A 20945-nucleotide genomic window follows, 5' to 3' on the forward strand; every position below is an offset into this window, starting at 1 on the left:
ACTTAAAGGACAGGAAGACCCGTCAAGTTGAGGGAGGTGACAAGGCAGAGAAGCCTCTGAACTTGACCTGAGCCTGGCAGGAAGGATGGAGATGAGAAAGGGCAGGACCAAGGCACAGGGGGTTCAAAGTCCTCACCTGCACATCAGGGGAGTTCGCGCTGCTGTAGTTGATAATGGGAGCTTGCTCCATCTCCTTGAGCCCTTTGAGAAGGAAAATGCCCCCACTCCCCTTCACTCCCTGCTCTCCCAACCCTTAATCTTCCCCACATTCCCAAAGGAACCCCTCAATCCAGGTGGTAGCACACCCAATCACCAAAGGACCGGAGTACTGGTCTATGGCTCCACCTGCTGGTGACGCTGAGAACTGAAGCCCTCCCTCTCACCCCCCCCACCCCCCAAAAAAACACCCAGCTCAAATGAAAAGGAATCAGAGGATAATTTTTGAGAAATCTGGTCCTTCCCAGCAGAGACGATAAATATAGGCCAATTAAACATATAAGAAACCTTTAATTTCATCACCATAAACATTATATTCTGATTGCTCACATACAGTATAAAATATTTACTCCGCTAAATAAATAAGACATGACGTTATTGCAAACGGCACTTAAAACCCCCCAGAGATATGCCCTCCTTAGCCTGGGCAGGGGGTGCTCCTGAGATTCTGTGCGAGTGTCCCCAAGCACAGATATGCCCTGGGGGCTGAGACGGATAAAGGTTCGAGGAGCCACACTGAGTGCTTCTGGTCCCGAAACAGTCCCAAAGAGAGGCTGTGAAGCCAGTGGAGAAAGGTAGGGGGTGGGCAGCTCCTTCATCAGCCCAGTCCTAGAGGAAGCAGAGAGGAGTCGGGCTGGGCAGGCTGGGCCAAGAGAGGAGGGCAGTCCAGGGAGGCTGCTGAGACCTGAAGCCCAACCCTCCGCCTCTACCAGCCTTGGGTGAGAGGAGGTGGGATCAGCTGGGGCGAGCAGAGCTTCCAAGCTCCTGGGTTAGAAAGTTTGGGGGCCAGACCGATCACTCCAGGAAAAGGAGATTCTGGCAATGCTTAGCCCAATAGCCAGCCATCTCAGGGGACCATCGTTGAGGATGTCACCTCCCAGACACCGACAACACAGAGCTGGGAATTGATTCCCCTCTATTTAAATAAATAAGTTAAGTATTTAAAGGCCTGTGTCCCTATGATGGAGACACAGGGGCCCACAAGCCGTGTCCTGATGAAACAGGGCTGGGGGAATCTGTGGAAAGGCAGTGTCCCCACTCCCCTCAGACACCTGCCCCCCAAGTAACTTTCATACTTTCAAATCCTGTGGGAGAGAGTTTCACACTAGAGCAACATTGGGGGAACCTACAGGATATGGGGGCTTGGAGAGAGGAGACCTGGTGGCCGAGTTTACTCAGCTCCCCAAGTACCTTCTCTTGGTATGTCTGGATCAGGGCGCTAGCTGTTACCCCTGAGCCTGGGTAATCCCATGAGAGTCCTGAATTCCAGTGCACGGTGCTAGTCAAATGCCCTGACCTTCTCTCCCTGTAAGTCCAGACTTGGGCCCATGTAGAGTCAGCCACAGCCCTAATGATTGGAGAGATGGGGAAGCCACAGTGCCCTATCCGTGCAGCTACGCACCTTACCGCCATGGGGTGGCAGCAGAGAGCCACACCACTTTGGCAGCAATAGACACTGGGAAGCCAGCCCCACAACCCTATGGAGCCTGGAAGAGGGGGAGCTGGGACCCAGGGAGGCAGGCCCTGGCTCAGTGGGTGGGAAGTGCTCTACACTGAGTATTTGGCTAAGTCACTCTTGTCAAATACTACCTGCGTAGCAAAGTAAATGGCAACTAGACCCAGGCCTGCGGCTGACACCATATAGGCAGTGACAGACTGGCTGAGCTGGACGATGGAGCCCATGAACAGGGACGGGGCCACCTGGGACAACAGGAAGGCACTGTCCAGGATGGCGAGGTCCAGGCAGATGCCCCTGCCTGAAACGGCCCTGGCCTCAGGCGGCTCGCCCACCACCACACGCATGGAGACATCGCAGGCAGAGGCCCCGCAGAGCGCGGGCGTGGAGGGGAGCAGGCCGCTGCCTCCAGCACCCACGTGTCCATTGGGGAAGGGGGATGTGGCCTTGGGGCCAGGCGGGAAGCTGGTCATCAGGCTGTCTTCAGTGGCACCCCCTCCAGCATCTCCTCGGCACTTGGGAAGAAATACCTGGGGGAACAGAGGAAGGACAAGGGGACGAGGACAGGTGTGTACCCAGGCATGGGAGTCCCCAGCGATGAGAACAAACCAGTGCACGGGCCTTCGTGAAAACCAGGCAGTGGGTCAGAAATCTGGGCTTGGTCTGGGTCGAGTCAGAACCCTCTACAGGAGTGGGAGATGGGCAGGGGCAGGGACAGGACAAATCTGAAGCTAGAAGTCTGGTTGGCTGCATTAGGTCTGAGATCCATAGCAGAGCTCACCACTGACCCCCCAGGGAGCCCACGACTCACGGAAGTAGGCAAAGACAGATGCAGGCGACGCACAGGGCCAGGTGTGCCATCAGCGACTGCTGGAATGGGCCTCCCAAGCCCCCCCCCTCCCCCCCCGCTCCCTGCCTGCTACCCCAGGAAAGACCAGTGAGGCTGGAGCCTAGAGAGGCCCCTGGAGATAGAAGTGCTCCTCGGTCCATGGGGAGGACCGGCCCCTGTATGTTCTCTGGCACCAGTGCACGTGCCCAAGCATGGCTTCGGGACATCAGACCCAAGCCCGCAGCCAGGGCAGAAGAGTGGAGGCTGATGAAGGTTATCAGTGTGCGGACAGGGGTCTCAGGAACCAGGTTTCCCCAACCAGAACTCTGGCCCCTCCCTCCATCCCTTCCACCCCCGCAGCTACCGATTCGGCTAACCAGCCTTCAGTTTGCTGCTTCTCTGCTATCCACTCATGTCCTACAAGGGCAGAGACACGTCTCCCCAAGTCTGGAAGCTCTGAGGACACACCTGCATCTCCTCCCTGGGGACACCCCAGCTTCTTGCCCATCTGGGCAGAGCTCTGCGCCCAGGATTGTAGCTCAGTGAGGCCAGTGGAGGAGACAAAGTAGATCATATAGCCTGGTCAGGAGGCTTCCCACAAAAGGGGGTCCCTGGAAGGGCTAGTGTGAGGCCCCCACTTACAAAGTGTCCAGGCAATAGTGTCAGGCCGAGGGGGTGGGGAAGAGAACAAAGGAAGAGGAAAAAAGCAGGAAAAGGAGAGAACCCGATAGGAAGAGGAAGATAAAGCATGAGAGGGGACAGTGAGGAGCTGGATTCCCCATCTGGGAGACCAAAGCAGCACAGGTCAGTCCGCCCCTCCCAGCCTCTGCCCGACACCAGGCCTTCCCCACTCCCGTCTGCAGGAGCTGGGCACCAAGGTCACCTGGCCCAGCCCCCTGCCTCCACAGCACAACCCAGCAGTCAGAGGGCTTGTTGGCAGGACTCTTCAGGACTCCCCCAGAGAAGGATTTTGCATTTCCTGCAATCATCCACTCAAGTGCTTTATAATCCTGACACCAGGAAGTCATTCCCAGAATCTAATCTATACCCTCCTTCCCGCAGCCCACGTCTCTGGCCCTGGGGCTGCGTGGCCTTCCTCTCTGATCAAAGACTGCTTTCTCCAACGTCTCTTGCTTGAGCCCAGTTCTGGGCTAGTCAGCCCCCCTCCACCCCACCACCCCCGCCGCCCAAGGCAGCATCTGGTGTGAGTACCTGCCTCTCCCGGTGGTAGAGGGAGGCCAGTGTGTAGGGCAGGATCTGCAGGGTGGAGAAGGTGAACCCGGTGAGCGCGGCTGAGGCGGTCACAACAGCCACACTGCGGGACAGGCACGTGGCGCCAGCAGCCACAGGGAAAGCCACCACGCTGGCCAGGTAGACTGCCCGGGTGCCGAATCGCTGCACCAGCCGGTCCATGACCAGGGAGAAGAGCAGGGAGGTGGCACACTGCAGGAACAGCCCCAGGCTGCCCATCCGGACTCCTAGACAGAGAGGCGGGAAAGAGGCAGTCAGACAGGGAGGGAAAGGGGCCTGATACAAACTGGGGGTGCTCAGAATTAGGGGCCATGGACACCTGCTGCCCAAGACCTGCTAGGTCAGCCCTGCCCCCCAGCACCCTCCTACCCTGCCTGTAACCCCAGGAGTCTAGGCTGTCCCACTGATCTCAGGGAATTGGCCAGAACTACTGGCTAAGGGCAGAGGAAGCCGCTCTGAGGGTCGATAGGCAGCCCCAGCTAATGCTCAGCTAGCTAGGAGGACGAGAGGGACAGAAAGACAGTTAGGCCAGAGGCTCTGAGATTTCAGGACCCCTGGGCCACAAGGTGTTGGAATTTGGAAAGGCAGGGGATTTGGAAAGTCAAGAGTGGGAGTAGGGGACACCATCGACCAGGCAGACCTGAAACGCCAGCCTGGACTCCTCCACTCCCTTTGGACCTTAAATCAGCGCAGCCTTTTCAGTCACTTTGGGACAAGGGCCCTGATCAAACTCTCAGAGCAGCCCCAGGCTCTACCGAGACGGCAGACTCAGCTGCCCCGTAACCTGGAGGACCTGCACACAGAGGCGGGGCCGTTTTCCCGATGGGGAAGTCAGGGTGCAGGGGTGCACAGCTACCTGCCCAGGCACAGGTGGTGGGCAGGCCCCTATGCCTGAGCCCCCCAAACCCCTACTCCGCCCTCCCCCGCCCAGGAGCCTTACCTTCATCGTAGTGTCTCCGGGCTTCAGTGCCTGGCTCAGCCCTGGGCACACCCTGGTACAGCCCCTCGCCCACAAAGTCCGTGTAAAACAGCGTGAAGGTCATGAACGCCATCCAGCTGCACAGCTCGGCCACAAAGAGTCGGCGCAGGGCGTGCGGCACGCGGCAGCAGAGCTGGTGCAGCCGGGGAAACAGGGCGCCCAGGTTCCGGAAGGCCAGGCGGGCGCGACACGGGCAGCCGCGGGCTGGCCTGGGGGGGACGGGCGGCCCTTCCGCTGGCTCGGCCGGGCCCAGTGCTGCCTCCTCCACCACAAACAGTGTGGCCGCCATGCAAGTGAGGAAGATGAGAGTGAGCAGGCCGAAGAGACACTCTTCCTGGGTGCCCAGGTAGGGGGCCAGGGCGCTGGCATCCCAGTCAATGGCAGGCAGGAGGTAGCCCAGGCAGCCCCCGAGGCTGATCATGAAAGCATAGACGGAGAAGGCCTGGCGACAGTGGTCTGGGTCCCGGAAGAGGTCAGAGAGCAGGGCCTCCAGTGGGGTGAAGCACACCTGGCCGCAGAAGTCCAGCAGCCCCACGCCCACGATCAGCAGTGCCAGCTCCAGGGGCCTGGTGTCCGGGCACAGCAGCCCCGCCAGCCAGCTGGCCCTCGGGATGAGGAAGAGGCTCAGCAGGACGCCCAGGGACAGGGCCCAGATGAAGGGCCTCCGGCGACCATAGCGCCCACGCCAGTGGTCACTGGCTGAGCCTAGGAGTGGAACCGAGACCAGGCCCAGCACTGGACCAATGCCTGCAAGAAAGGCAAGTAGTGTAAGCCAGAGGCTGGGGCTGGAGCAGGGGCAGGGGCAGGGAGACCAACCTCCTCAGGAAGGATGGAAATGACCATGATACTCTCACAGGGAGGACCATTCCTGTCCTGGGCACTGTGCTGAGTACTTATGGACTCATTTACTCCTCACAGCTAGGATCACTAACGCCCCATTTTCAGGTGGGAAAACTGAGGCATGGAGCAACTGATGAGTGAGACTCGTGTCCAGGGCTAGGGCGAGGAGGGCGGGAGGCAGGGCTTCAGCAGGAGGTCTGACTCCAGAGCCCATCATCCTGGCAGAGCCCCTGCTGCCTGGGAGACTCACGATGCTGCCCACTTGCCTTTAGTGGCTTTTGCAGAATTCATCCCACAGGTAAGCAGGAGCCCGGCTGCGAGACCCTGACCCTACTACCCAGGAGCTAGCTGTACAGCTGGCTAGGTCAGCTAACTTCTTATAGACCTCCATGATCTTCTCTGTGGACCAGATACCCTCCAAGGCTTGCAGCAAGCATTAAATGAGATAATAGTAGTTAGAAAGGGCCAGCCCAGTGTTGCCTATGAGCCGGTCATGATGCAGGGCCAGGGGTATAGTGATGACCAGGCATGTCCCTGTACCCTTTTCTTCCTCTTGGGACCCTCTCAGCCCAGAGTCACCCCTGTCCCCAGCCAACCAACCCAGCAGACAGCCCCTGCTCCCTCCAAGTGGCTCTGTGGACAGAGGCACTGTTGCCCTACGCCCAGGTGGCATGTATCTGGAACCGGAGGCAGGAGGAGGTGGTGACTTACCCAGCACCATGGTCATGAACTTCTCTTCTACCCCCACTTCCAGCAGCAGAGGTGGCACGTAGGTGATGCCTGCGGCCAGACACACCTCCAGGCCGAAGGTCAGAAGGTTGACCAGCAGGAGCTGGGCTTTCCGATGCCGCAGCAGGCGGCTCACCCACAGCCTCTGGACCATGGCGGGCCAGGTGGGCAGGGCTCTGACCCCGTCACTCACTCCAGAGCCGCCTCGTCCCAGCCCCGCTCCAGACGCCCAGGCCTCTCCTCCTCACTGCCACAGACTGCCGAGGACTCAGCCAGGAGCCCATTTCTGCCAGCCCTCCATGCAGGTCCAGCTTCTCAGCCCATGATAAAGGCCCGCTGCCGTGGGTGCCTCGGTGGGGGCATGTCATTCAGATCCTAAAAGGGCAGGAACACATCCAATACTGAGTGCGAGGTCCTGGGAACCGGGTCTCCAGGATTTGCTCCGATTGCCCTGAAACCTGGTCACTCCCAGGCTGGTGCTGGGCCCTGCCACCTAGGTGCCACCCCCTACCGCCCAATTAGGAAATGCATGTTAATATTAGCCTAAGGCTGACATACTGAATAAGGTAAATATGATTGTTAAACCTCAGCACACTCCAGAGCCAAACAGATGTCGGTTATTCTGTCTTGGATACCCTTGCAATTGCCCTCGCCTGCTGGTATGGAAAAAATAAAAAAATAAAATCAAACCAACTGAATTCCCAGATCCCCAGGCCCTGTTATCGAGGTGCCCCTGGAGACCCCCACCAGGCAGGGCCGATTTGCTTCTCTCTCATTTCCCAAAGCTGGGCCGTTCCAGTCCCTTTGTTAAGAGCAGTGCCTCCTGTTCTGCACTGCCTGGCCCCGAGCCATGTTGCACCAGAACTCCCACCCCCACGGACAGGACGAGGGTAAGGGAGGAGAGGCTGTGGTTCTTTGTTGCGTGGGTCTGAATCTGTCACTGACCCACTGACAGAGCGCTCCTCTCCAAGAACCTGGGCCTGAACACCTCTCCCTTAGCTTCCTCCCGCGCTCGGCATTCATGGAGAGGAAACATTCCCACATGTGCTGCCCAACTGTCACAGGACAGTGGGGACAGTGGGGCCACAGCTGGGCCAGGCTGTTCCCAGGTGCCAGCCTCACAGGGGTGTGAAACCACCAACTGTCAGCAACCGCCTTGCCCTGTGACCCCTGGGCTGGCAGGATGCCCCACCACTTCCACCGGCAGCCTTTCTCTGCTCCCCAAACAACTCCATTCCCAGCAGAGAAGTCCCTCAGCCCTTCCTTCCAGGCCTGACTGCTGTGCATAGAGATCCCATCCTATGCCCCCCCCCGCCCTCCCCCCAACCCAGCCCCGGGGAAGTTGGCCTCCAGGTCCTAGCACCCTCCCTGTACCCCCCTCCCCAGCCCCGGGGAAGCTGGCCTCCAGATCCTGCTTCATAACAACAGCACCTACTGGAGTCTGCCCTGTTCAGAAGTGACCACAAAAGAGGGAAGATCAAGTCAGCCACGAAGAGGAGACATAGAAGGGGCATCCGGGTGTGAAAAGGCAAGTCCTCGAACCTGTCCTCCATGTCGAAGGAGGTGGGTGCACAGAGCCCAGGCCACAGGGGGCTGGAGTCGGGAGCCTTCCTTGCCTCACTGGCTCAGTCCTACAGATGCTGTGTGAAGTCCACGGTGGCAGCGGGCCAGGCTCCAGTCTCCTCCCCACCTGGAGCACCCTCAGCCTTCACTCATCCCCTCTTCCAATCTCACTCAGCATCTCATAATTTGGCCCTTCAACCTCTTTTATCTTTTCAAATGACAGCCCCACAGGGCCTCGTGTTACAAAATGTGTTGCGGGTGCTCTCTGCACTGTGCCACAGAGAAATCAGATGGCTATCAATCCTGGGTAGAGTTCTCCATCCCATAACTGCCACTGGGGCTCTGCAGCTGGCAGATCAGATAAGGCTGAGCCACCTCCTCCCCAAAGTTCCGCTCAGACCCAGCCCATCAGTTTGGGAAAGGGCACCGACTCAGGGGCATGGGAAGAGTGTAAAACACTGGCCCACAAAGCCCCAAAAGGGGGGAGGAGTTACCGGATACCACTCTTAGCTGGGCAGTGTGGGTTCAGCTTGAGCCAAGCCCCTCCCCAGAGGCTGCATGGCCGTAGCACCCCCAGAAGGAAAGCAGTAGATGGCACAGAGGCCAGGGGTGCTTTCCAGCATGGAGGGAGGGGTTCTGGGTCAGAAGGCTTCCAGCCCAGTCCACTCCCTGCCCTCAGCCTGGGCGGACCCTGGACACTCACCTGCTTGGGATTTTAAGGGCCAGGCCCTCCCTGGGCAAACAGAAGTGGTCAGACCCAGCCTCACCCAAACCTTCCCCCATTTCCAAGACCAGGTTGCTCTCTTTTAAAATAAACTGCCGCTCTCCAGCTGCTATTAATGGCCCACCTGCCTCCCCGCCTCCCTCCCTTCCTGAATCCAGCTCCTCAGCCCACAAGGGAGAAAGAGAAAAAGGGGTGCAGAGAGGACTCTCCCCTCATCCACCTACAACCCAGATAGCCCATTTGCCGTGCCCCCTCCTCAGCACCTCTCCCCTCCCCACAGAGGCGCTAACCTGGAAACCAGGGCTGGGCCAGGTGAGGAATTCATTGAAAGGGGTAGGTTAGGAAGTCGGCTGGCTCCTGGCCCTGCTCTGACCACTGTTCTTAGGTTACTGAGCCCGTCTGCCTCTTTTTGATGTCTATGTTGTGTGTGTGTGTCTGTGTGTGGGGGGGGGTGGGGGGAGGGGGGGTGTCCAGGGCACTCTCACCACCCTCGGGCTTTACTCCCGCCAGCCTGGAAGTGCCTGAGGAATCCCAGGCCAAAAGAATGCTCTCCCCTCCAAAGCCCCCTTTCTCCTTGCATCGTCCCCAGTGCCCCAGTCTGTCCCCTTCATCCCCACTCCGGGCCCTCAGGGGAGGAGGTGACCGAGGGCATCCTCAGCACTACTCCAGGCCCACTTTCCTGGGCACGGGGGGGGGGGGGGTGGAGGGGGGTGGAGGGGGCAGCGCAGGCCCTCTGGCTCCCAGGCCCAGAGCCCAGAGAGTTGGGAGAGGAAGGGGTTCAGCACCACAGCCCTGGCTCACTCCTACAAGCAGCCCCAGGGCACAGGCTAAAACTTGCAAGTGATGGAGCACTGCCAGTGCCCTGTGTGGGGCTCCCTCCCTGTCCTCCTCAGGGACGGAGGAAGGGAGACAGGACCCAACCCCCCTCCGCCCCCCACCATACGCTCCAGGCTCAGCGATGCTTCTAACTCACACCCTCCGGCCACTGCTCTGGGAGCATCTGCCTGTCTGGCAAACAGAAGATCAACCTCCAGAGGCAGACTCCACACACCTGGTGGGGAGGGGTGAGGAGGCACTGAAAGGGGCGGGGGGGGGGGGGGGGCCCGGTCTGGCCAGACCTCCCAGAAAGGAACCACGGCCCTCAGCCTTCGAGGACAAGACCCGCTCAAGTTCCAAATGGCCTCCCTCTTCTCCTGGCCCCCAGGACAGGGCAGCAAGAAAGCTGGAGGGAGCCCAAGACTCTGTGCACCTTCCTGGGTCTCCGCCCAAGTGGGCCATCCTTCCTCACCCTGGGGAGCAGGACCCCAGCCCAGAGAGCCAAGGGCCGACGGGGTCAGTGGACTTGCCTTCTGTCTGTCCAGCTCCAGACACGAAGACCTAACCAGTGCCTGTGCTCCACCACGTGGCACCCCGAGCGGGCGGTGGGCTCGGCCACACCCACTTCAGGTCAGGCCCAGCGGGGAGTGTGGGGAAATGAAACAGCAACGCAAGGAGCTTGGCCTGAACTTTCTCCAAAATTCTGATCACAGGGGAGGAGGCGGGAGGAAAGGCAACCGAGCCCCCTCCCTCAGCTCCCTATGGCAGGGAGGGTCAGAGGGACGTATAAAGGGGCCTTTGAGGGCTTTCAAAGGGGCTCCTGCCACCCCGCACGCAAGGCTGAAGGGGAGCTGTGGGGAGCAGAGTCCCCGGGCTGACACTGACAGACAGAGGCCGAGGGAGCCGGGCGGAGGCAGCCCCGCGGTGGGCCAGTGTCAGGCAGCAATTCTATGGCCTCTTTATTCGGGCCAGCGTCCCCACACCCCGCCCGGCACATCAAACGGCAGCAGCCCCCACCCTGACCCCGCCGGGCAGGCGACTGTGCCCTCCTCCCTCCACACTCACAAAGACAGCCGGCTTTCTCACAGCTCCTGGGGAGGCTCGCTCCTGTCCCCCTCACCCTCCCCCGAGGAGGGAAATGGGGACCGGGTAGGCTAGCCAGGGGGGTAATGACTCAGCGGTAGAGGGGCGGGGTTACTCCAGGCCAATCTCCCCAACGAACCACCCTACACGAGGCGGCGGTCCCACCCCAGGCCAGGACTGAGGGTGGGGAGCAACCTTCAGGTGGAGGCTGCCAGACCTCAAGGTTGGGAGGGCCCCCCCCCCACACTTCCTCCACTTAGGACTGGACCCCAGAATCTGGTTCCAGGTTGAGCTCTCCCAGGCCCTCTAGGTTGGGGGCAGGGAAGAGATCTGGGGATTCACCAGCCCAGCCACCTGTCAGCCACCCCCTTGCCGCAGTCCCTGGGACCAATGTCCTTGGCCTTACCCAGCAAAACCCAGCACACTGCATTCCAGAAATGCAGCTCCACAGGAAGCCTGAGGACACCCCAGAAAGAAGCCATGCTGGCAGCCAGGGCACCTGAAAGTGAGCATCCTTGTGAGGCAATGAGCCGCCATTGTCTCAGGGCCCGTGTCCCTCCCTGGGCAGCTGGTCGAAGGGGCACAGGAATAGACTGCATCATGGTTCAGGACCCTCCAACCCATACTTAGTCCTTGATTCTCTGGGCTCAAATACTTCCCAAGAAGCGAGGGTCTGCTTTTCCTGATCCCACCCCATAAAAAGGCAGTGATTTGCACAAATAGCCAAGGCACACGACTTAGGACTCCCACAGACACCTGCCCACACCACTCCGAAGGCAACCCCTGCACCTTACGAGACTTGTGAGAATAAGGGCCAGGCTGAAGGAGGAAGATCAGTCCCCTCCCAGACTGGCTCCCTTGCTCCCGCCTCCCCCGGGGCCCAGAGGCCAGGGATTTAGAGTCGCCTGCTGCGCTGCCTTTTCTTCACTCGGACTAGAAGCCTTCTGCTTAGCAGCTTGTCAGAGAGAGCGAGGGGGCTGCGGGCTGGGACACAAAGGGGGATTAGGGAGAAACCTCTAGGCCCACAGAGTAATCCATCAAACTCTCTCCCGGCTGCCAGCACCAGCCCCTTCCCACTCAATTCCCCTTCCAGCTGCTGTGGGCCCCCCACCCCCTCCAGCTCATGAGCCCTGTCACGTTAGGCAGCAAAGAGAATCCCAGGCCCTGGGGGGCCAGAGGGGGCACACCACAGACACTGGGAAAAGGGCAACGGCTCCCTCCCCGCACTCAGCCCCAATGTGTGAAAACCCAACAGGTGGCAGTGGCTTGGAGGAAAGTTGCTTTTGTTGCCCTGTCTGAGCCCCAGCCCAGCTTCTGAAAGGAGCAAATGCCAGAGGAGGCTGGGGGAAGGGAGGGGAGGACAGTCCCTGAGCTCACTCTGATCTCTCCTCCCCTCTCCAATCCAACGACAGGCCTGACCCTCACCTTGGCTAGCCTAAGTCGAGGCCAAGCACCTCCCAAGGGTCACCTGGCACCATGGTGACAGTCAACACAAATACACATCTGACTCCAGGCCATGGGTCTCCCAACCAGGCTTCCTTTCTGGGAACAGCTGTGACCCAAGGTCATACTGAGTCACCTTGACCAAGTACCCTCCACACCAAGACAACCTGGGTAGCTCTCTTTCACTCCCCCTCCCCCCACCCCCAGCCTGAGGCCGCAGACCCCTGAACCTGGCAGGTTCTAAGGGCGACCTCGACTCTGCAATCAGTCTGACCTGGGTTTGCATGCCAACTCCACCCCTTATTCTGACTGTGACCTTGCTCATTGACCTCCCTGAGCCTCAGCTTTCTCATCTGCGGTTAATAATAGCAGCTACCATGGAGACACTATGTGCCAGGCACTCTTCCGAGCATTTTCACCTTCCAGCTGCCCGATGAGGTGGGTACATGAGTAGACCCATTTGACAGGCAAGAAAACTTGGCTCAATACGACCAACTTCATAGCCATTAGTTTTGACAGAAAGTACAGTGAGACCTTGGTTTCTCGAACGTCTCCCATCTTGAACAATTCCCTTCTCAACCTTACAACCCTTTCATGCCGATTCCTGTATGATCAGTCACACATCTCTCGGGTGACAAAGGAAAGCATGTGCGAATATGAGTCAGTTTACCACTCACTGTTAAAATCTCAGGATATTGTGCTGTGAATATTTTCCTGTTTTGTTTTTGCTGCTTATAATTATTGTTAAACTAGAGGCCCGATGCATGAAATTCATGCAAAAGTAGGCCTTCCTCCCCCCCGCCCTCCGCCCCAGCTACCGGCACCGGCTTCCCTCTAGCACCCAGGACCCAGGCTTCCCTCGCAGCCCAACTTCCATCCAGAAGATCATCCAGAAGGACATCCGGTCTAATTAGCATATTATGCTTTTATTATTATAGAATAGAGGCCTGGTACACGAAATTTGTGCACGGGGCGGGGCGGGGGGGGGGGGGAGTCCCTCAGCCCGGCCTGCACCCTCTTGCAATCCAGGACCCCTAGGGGGATGTCCGACTGCCAGTTTAGGCCTGATCCCACAGCAGTCAGACATCCCTCTCGCAATCCAGGACCGCTGACTCCTAACCACTTGCCTGCCTGCCTGCCTGCCTGATCACTCCTAACCACTCTGCCTAGGACTGATTACCCCTAACCATTGGCCTGCCTGCCTGATCACCCCTAACCACTGGCCTGCCGGCCTGGTCGCCCCTAACCACTCTGCCTGCCTGCCTGATTGCCCTTAACCACTGGCCTGCCTGCATGCCTGATCGCCCCTAACCACCTCTGCCTCAACCCCTGCCACAGCGGATTCATCCGGAAGGACGTCCAGAATGATGTCCGGAAGGGTGTTCAGCTGTCCGGTCTGCAAATTAGCATATTGTGGTTTTATTATTATAGATTTTCCTTTTTTACTGTACATTTCCTTTCCTTTTTGTTAAATTTTCATTTACATTTAGTGTCCTTTTTTTAAAAAGTGTTTATTTATAGATTAAACAGTACAATAGACATGTACTATGTATAAGAAAGATTAAAACAGGGAATCATTTGAGGGCCTGGAATGGATTAATTCAATTTACATTATTTCTAATGGGGAAAAATGATTAGGTTTTCGAACAGCCTTCCAGAAGGAAGGTTCCACTGCCTATGGATGTTCCTGGCAGCCTCTCCTTCAGCTGTCCAGGCTTCCTCAGCGGAGCAATCTGGAGAGGTTGCTCTTTCCCCAACAGGAGCAACAGAGGTCAGAGGGCGACCAGCTACCCCTTTATTTTCCCTTCCATTCTCCTCTCAACTGGAGTCCCCCCACCCCACCCCAACACACACACTAGCGCCTCTTCCAGCCCCAGAGGCAAGAGGAATGCCAAGAATGTAAATGCCTCCCCAGGTGTTGGCCCCAACAGGTGAGCAGAGGTCAGTGCAGCAGACCTGCCTGCTGTCGGAGGCTGGGAAGGCAGGTGGAGGGACGGAGAAACATCCCAATGTTATAAGACAGGGAGGTTCCGGTCCACAGGGGAAACCATCACAGTGGCTGATAACTCCTAACTGTCCAGGAGGTGTCTGGCATGTGCTGGGTAACTGACATACCTTCTCTCTCTAATTCATATCATTTGTACAATCCTACAAAGTAGGCACTATTTAATATTCCTATTTCCCAAGAATGAAAATTGAGAAATCCATGAACATGCCCCAGGCTGCATAGATAAAAAGGGTTGAATGAAAAATTCAAACCATTTGAAAGTTCTGGAAAGTGCTCTGAACCGGGAGCCAGGACAGTGTGGTCCAGTTTCAGCAACTCCTATAGCTGTGCTGCCTGGATAACCCATTTCACCTCTCCGGGACTCACCTGTAACATGAGCACCAGCCTAGAGGCTGTCTCGGGTTCTCTGCCACTCTACAGCTATGCGATCTCACACCCACCACCACCACCACAAAAAACCCTCCTTCACTTGCCTTCACACTGCTCCAGCACATCAGTGTGCCAGGGGTCAGCGGTCACCTGAAACTGAGCCACGTAACCGAGACATCTGGGGGCAGAACTTGCCCTTTTCCCTGTGCCCTCCCAGAGTTGGACTCTGTAACTGGCTGAAATTACTTAACCAAATTCTTTCTCTACTTGGGCCACAATAAATGCTTCCCTACAATGTGGGGCAGTGGTCCCAAGAAATCCCTAAGCCCAGGGTGGGGAAAGGGGATGGATGTGGGAGGATGGGGAGTTGGGCACATCCTCCAAGCCACTGGGACGTTCCCTCTCCCTGTTCTCTCTTCTTCCTACAGCCCCTGCAGAGTGAAACCCGAACTGGCCTCCCGCCTAGTGAACTTGAACTTTGCCAGTCAGCCAGTCCAGGCAGCTCTCCCCATCTGCACAGATGACCCTTGTCCTCCACCTGCGGCCTGGCCTCGCTCGGAGGGAAGGTGTACAGGAATGAGGCCAGGGGTGGAGGGTCGAGGCAGACCCGCAGATGAGCAGAGCAGAGCGGGGAGTCATACAAGGGTGCTGCTCCCAGTTCTGCCATGTCCCACCTCTAGGATCTCAAATGTGATGGTCTCTAAGGACCTTTCAGCCCTGATATCCGGGTCTGTGACTAGCCCCATTTATCATCAGAGGCCAGACTCCGTCCTATGGAAATGTGTCCTCAAAAATAGTCACTGGTGAGCAAGGTGGAAGCAGGCTCCAAAAAAGACTCGATTATGATTATGAGTATGAGTATGAGTATGATTATTAAAGAGCTCTAGTTTGCCCCCCACCTTTGGAGAAAGTATGCCTCAGTGAGTACAACCTAAACGCCCCCAAAGGAACACCAAAGAGCACTGAAACTCACCCACTACCCATCCAACAGTCTCTGAGCCCCACTGTGTGCTAGCCCACTGAGAAGGTGCTGGAACAATGGACTGCAGCCCTGTTAGCAGAGGTGGTACAGGTGCAAAGACACAAGTCCCCCCAGTGGGACGTGTTCAGTTCTAGGACCTCCTAGAGGAGGTAGCCATGTTGCTGAGCCTTGAAGGACAAGCAGGTAAAAAAAAAAAAAAAAAACAAAAAGAGAAAGAGAGATAAACAGGTGAACACGATGCAGAAAAGGGTAGATATCTGCAAAACACAGCCGCTGAGGCCTGGGCCTTCCACCCCCACCCACACCCCTCTTCTTTGGCCCCTCCCCAGTGAGGCATGGTGGAAAGAGTACCAGACCCGCCCCAGCTGGTGTGGCCCAGTGGATAGAGCGTCAGCCTGTAGACTGAAGGGTCCCGGGTTCGATTCCAGTCAAGGGCACATGCCCGTGTTGCAGGCTTGATCCCCAGTGGGGGGCATGCAGGAGGCAGCCGATCAATGATTCTCTCTCAGCATTAACGTTTCTCTCTCTCCTTCTCCCTTCCTCTCTGAAATCAATAAAAAATATTTTAAAATATTAAAAAAAAAGAAAGAAAGAATACCAGACCCCAAGTCAAGGGGCGAGTTTTGATGTCAGATGTGGGTCCAAGAGGATATTCATCAGCACTGGGCCTGTTTTTGCTTCCAGTCACCTGCCCTCCAGGGCCTCTCACCTGAGCCCTGTCCAGCTCAAGTCCCACACCTCCTGCAGCGCTGCCTGGAACCCACGCTGTCAAGGATTCCCCTTTCCCCCCAAATCTCCCGGTAGCCCTCAGGGCCAGGCAGCCCTGCCCCCCTGAGGCCTTCTCCCTGCTGCTCCCCATCCCACTAGCCCTTCGGCTCCTAGAAAGCAGGGAGCACAGCCCCTGCCCAGACCCTGGGAAGAGGGGTGCTCCACAGAAGTCCTCACAGGGGAAGCTGAATCAGGGTTCCTGTCTGATGTGATTTAACCTGAGTCCCTGGGATTAATGGCAGGGCCTCACGCAATTTTTCCGGGTGCTCGGCTCTCTCATGGCTGGAGCCGGGAGTGGGAAGCTATATCGTCACATCCCTAGGAATGGGCCACATGCTGCCAGCTTGGACACTATTTGTCAGCTCAAAGGACACTTGAGATGAGAGAGGCAGGGCGCACGACAGAGACCACTGGGAAAAAGGGACTGTGGTCACAGGCTGGCTGCTCCTGAGGGCATCCTACCTGGCTAGGCATTCAGTACGGCCTAACTTTGGTGACTGAAGGACTGTGGGGCTATGGGACCCTTCTTGCCGTCTCTTCCCAGCTCCCAGAGTCTCGTATCCAGAATTAACAAGGATGGGAAGGAAACAAACGTGTATTGAGCTCCTGGTCTGTGCAGCACTTAGCTAAACGTGCCTCTCTCATTTAACCCTCACCGTAACCTTGCAGGGTGAATATTATCGTCTCCATTTTACAGACACAGACACAAGGCCAACAGGTGAGAAAGGCCCATCTCCGACATCAGAAGCAAGAGGCCCGCCCCTCCGCCCCCGCCCGCCCCCTCTCCGCCGCCCAAGTCATTCAGGGCCCAGCGGCACTTCTTCCCATAAAGAGCAAACACCATGCAGCAGAAAAGGGGATTAAGCAGGAAGTTCTGGCAAGATGTCAGGACCATCCCGTGACAGCTCTGTCACCAGCCCCTGGCCCCAAACAGGGACACTTCATACACTGGACAAAGCTCCACACTTCAGCGCTACTGCTGGGAGTCCAGTGGCATCGGCGCTCAAGACACTGGGCCTGGCACCAACGGGTCCAGCCTCGACTCTTGCTGTCCAGCAAACAGGGCCACTGACTGTTCCAACGAAAGCTAGGCTGGACACCCTCAGAGAGCAATGCGAGGATCCCCGTGGGGAGGGGAGAAGGAGCTGAACCCACATTCAGGGCACACCCTCCCCATTACAGTTTCCCTAAAAATCGCAACAAGTAACCTTTCTGCATGGAAGGCTCTTGACCTTTCAGAATATACACTGAGTGGCCAGATTATTATGATCTCTGAACGCATAATAATCTGGCCACTCAGTGTATATCCTATATAATAAAAGGCTAATATGCAAATTATCCCCTTGACCAGGAGTTTGACCAGCAGGCAGGCAGTCCATGTCCCCTCCCCCTAATAATCTGGCCACTCAGTGTATATTATCTATCACCTCACAATTCACTTCCATCACCACTTGAGGAGGGAAGGGAGACAGGGGTGACTGGACAGATGAAGAAACAAGTCACACACAATACTGACAGGGAGAGACCAGGACATCCAGTCCTGGTGTGTTCTTTGCACCAAACCACAAGTTCAACCGCATTATGTGTCATTCACAGCTTACATATAGTTTTATATGGTGTGATTCCCTTGCTAAGAAACTCTGGTCTCGAACTGTAAACCACAACAATTGTCTTCATTGCCACCAAATATCAGCAGCTGGCACTTATCCAGCCCTTTTTACCTACAGCTGCTGCGTTCGGAGCTTCAGCTGCAGTCGCTCGTTTAATCCTCACAATACTGTGAGGTGGGTACCCTTATCCTCATTCTAAGAGGGGGAAGAGGAAGCACAGAGAGGTGAAGTAACTTTCAAAAGGGGAAATAGGATTCAAACCCAGGCAACGGGGTGCTACAGCTGAGCCTCTGACCTCATCAAATGCTGACTCCCCAAAGTCCAGGAGACCTCGCTCCCAAAGAAATAAGGTCTACAGCAGAGCCCAAGAAGGGAGTCCCAGGCCAGGGGCCGCTGTCCAGTCAGTGACAGTGACAGATACACTGGATGTGGTTAATACTAGCTGACACTTTTTAAAAAATATATATTTCTTTATTGATTTCAGGAGGAAGGGAGAAGGAGAGAGAGAGATAGAAACATCAATGATGAGAGAGAATCATTGATCAGCTGCCTCCTGCACGCCCCCTATTGGGGATCGAGCCCGCAACCCAGGCATGTGCCCTTGGCCAGAATCGAACCTGGGACCCTTCAGTCCGCAGGCTGACGCTCTACTCACTGAGCCAAGCCGGCTAGGGCCTAGCTGACACTGAGCACGTCTTTCCTATCAGGCACAGTCGGTCCAGTTCTCTATCAGTGTGGCTTAATAGAGCTATAATTGCTTATCTTTTATATATTATATAGAACTATATTTAGAAATATTTTCATTTGTTATATTTGTTGTCTAATAAATAATAAAGCTACAAGTAGGTATTATCATTATTATCATTATCCTCATCCTCACTTTGCAGCCACGGATAGTGAAGCTTAGAAGAGGTTAAGTAACTTGTCAACATTCCATAGCTAAGAGAGTAGCCAAGATATAAACCCTGTCTTCCTGACAGTCTGGGTTCTTATCCATAATGTTGTGCTATTAGACGATAATGGTCCTGATAATAGTGCTTAATTTCACTTCTGGAGTCCTCAGCCATCCCGCCTCACTGCCTTTTCTCTCCAGAGGCCTGGACAGGCTGGGAAAGGGGAATCCACACCATCCCTCCACCACCCACTGGCCCAGAAGGACCTGAGTGGACCACCAAGAATCACTGTCCGGCTCCTCCTCCATTTCCTCCTTTCAGGGTAACTCAGAGAGCCAGGAGAGGCAGGGGAGGTCACCACACACTCCGAGAGTCCATACAAAAACTCCCCCCCCACACCCACCCACCCACTAAATTGGGGCCTGTATGCCCACAGCTGCACATTCATCCACAGCTGTATTTTTATCTTCAGACTCATCCTGCTGACTCAAGCTTCAGTTTTCTGAGCCCTTTTAGAACAACAGAGTCCTGGCTCCATGACAGGCCTGGGGGGAGGAGATAAGGGAGGAATGAGGGAATGGGACCCATCCAACTAAAGGGTCTGTGACCTCACAAATGCTCCCACTCCCTCCCTAGGAGAAGTTGCTCTGTGGGTTTCTTCAGGCCTCCCATCCAGCCTGCACCTCCCAGCCCCTGCCTTATCCACCCTCATAAACCAGCCTGTTCCCCGGGGCCTGGGCAGGTGAGTGCACACCAAGGCTGGCTCTGAGGGAGACCTGCTAAGTGCCTCAGGAGAAGCAGCCAGAAGCCCCCAGAGCCTCACTCCATCTCCGAGCCCGGCAAGAGTCACTCTGGGCCCTGGTCCACTGGCTATGCCCAGCTGCAGGCTCCAGGGCAGCAAGAGAGCAGCGGAGCTATTCTTAGTCCCTGCTCCACTGAGGCCAGGTCTGTGTAACAGCAGAAGGGCAAGTCCTCGGCAGGGACCCACCACCATGCCAAACCTCTCCCTACCCCCAACGCTGGCCTCCTGAGAAAAGAGGAAGCACAGGGGAGAAGCCCTGGGGAGAAGGAAAAGCTGAGGAGGTCAAAAGTGTCCATCAGCAAGAGGGAAGCTGAACCCAGAGGTCAAGGGCAAGAGCAAATCACAGGGCTCCAGGAGACCCTGGGAAGGCCTGCCCCTCGTTCTGGAGAAACCCTGCAGGTCCCTGGGGACTTCTCCAGCAGGGGAGCCTAAGCCGAGAGCCCTGGGGAGCTGTAGCAGGGGCCCAGGTACCACCTCATCACACCGTTTGCTGGTCTCAGATCCTCTCATCTCGCCCGAGCCCTGGCAGGCAAGGCAGGAGGGCAGAGCCCTTTCCCTTCTCCCCCGAGGGGTAACCCAGGCTGAGAAGGAGCAGAGGAGCCCACACGCGCGCGCACACACACACAAACACACTCGCTCCAGCCTCAACTCCCTGCCCAGAGCCCGGCGCCAAGATTAATGTCCCAAAGGGCTCAGTCACCTTTCCCGCGGGCGTCCGGCCCCTTTCCCGGCTCCCAAGTCCGGGACTGTGCGCGCCGCGATGACTCATCTGCCCCTTTCCGGTGCAGCGAGACAAGGGAAGAAAATACATGCAACTTTCCAAAGAAAACTCCAACGCGGAGGTGCAACAGGAGCGAGCGCCCGGCCGCCCGCGGCCGCCCACCCGCCGCCAGCCAGGGACAGCGGGGCCCGGGCGTCCAGCCCAGCCCGCCTCCCGCCAAGAACCAACAGCCCTGCGGGGACCCGAGCGGGAGCCCCGCACTCCGCAGGCCGGCCGCCCCGCCACCTCCTCTGGGACTCGAGGGGACTGCGGCGCCCAGACGGCCACCGCGCGGTCGGTCCCAGTCCGCGGGGCGCGAAGCACGCGACATCGCGGGGCCGCGCAGCGCAGCGCCCCTCCCTTTCCCGCGCCGGGACCCCGTCCCCCGGAGAAGAGGGGGCGCGCTCCTACCTGGTCGAGGCGAGCGGCTGTCACGGGCCGGCGCGGCCGAGCTCGGCCTCCTGCTGCCCCACGCGCGCCAGCCGGCGGCTTTTAAATCTCCAGGTTACTCCGCGGGGGGAGAGAGCATGCGCGCTGGGGCGGCCAGGAGGGGGCGGGGCGAGCGGGCCCGAGGGGGTCCGGGGGGTGGGGTGGTCCCGGGGGAGGTGGGGTGGTACCCCAGCCGAGGAAGCGCGAGGTCTCCAAGCTGTCTTTGTAGCCGCGACCGCGACGGGCAGCCCCCGCACGGCTCCCGACTGCCCTGTCATTACCTAGGGCAGCGCACCGCCCCCTCGCCGCTGCCACCCAAACATTTAGGTAAAAGCGACCCGGCACCGCGGGGCACCTCCCCTCTCGGGAGCCAGTCTGTGACCGTGACCTGCTTG

At 57.5% G+C, this 20945-nt stretch overlaps 1 protein-coding gene across 1 annotated transcript; it reads right to left on the bottom strand.

Annotated features, from left to right (window-relative positions):
- Positions 1-494: 494 nt before the first annotated feature.
- Positions 495-20641, bottom strand: SLC45A3 (solute carrier family 45 member 3). The gene is made up of 5 exons (XM_080648402.1): positions 20533-20641; positions 6283-6675; positions 4693-5478; positions 3714-3979; positions 495-2202 (listed from the first exon to the last, which is right to left on the bottom strand). Exons 2-5 carry the CDS (start codon positions 6452-6454, stop codon positions 1765-1767), a joined length of 1662 nt encoding a protein of 553 aa, XP_080504528.1. The 5' UTR covers positions 6455-6675; positions 20533-20641; the 3' UTR covers positions 495-1764.
- Between the last annotated feature and the right edge of the window lie 304 nt (positions 20642-20945).

Source organism: Plecotus auritus, assembly GCF_963455305.1.
Source record: "Plecotus auritus genome assembly, chromosome: 12".
Lineage (NCBI taxonomy): Eukaryota > Metazoa > Chordata > Mammalia > Chiroptera > Vespertilionidae > Plecotus > Plecotus auritus.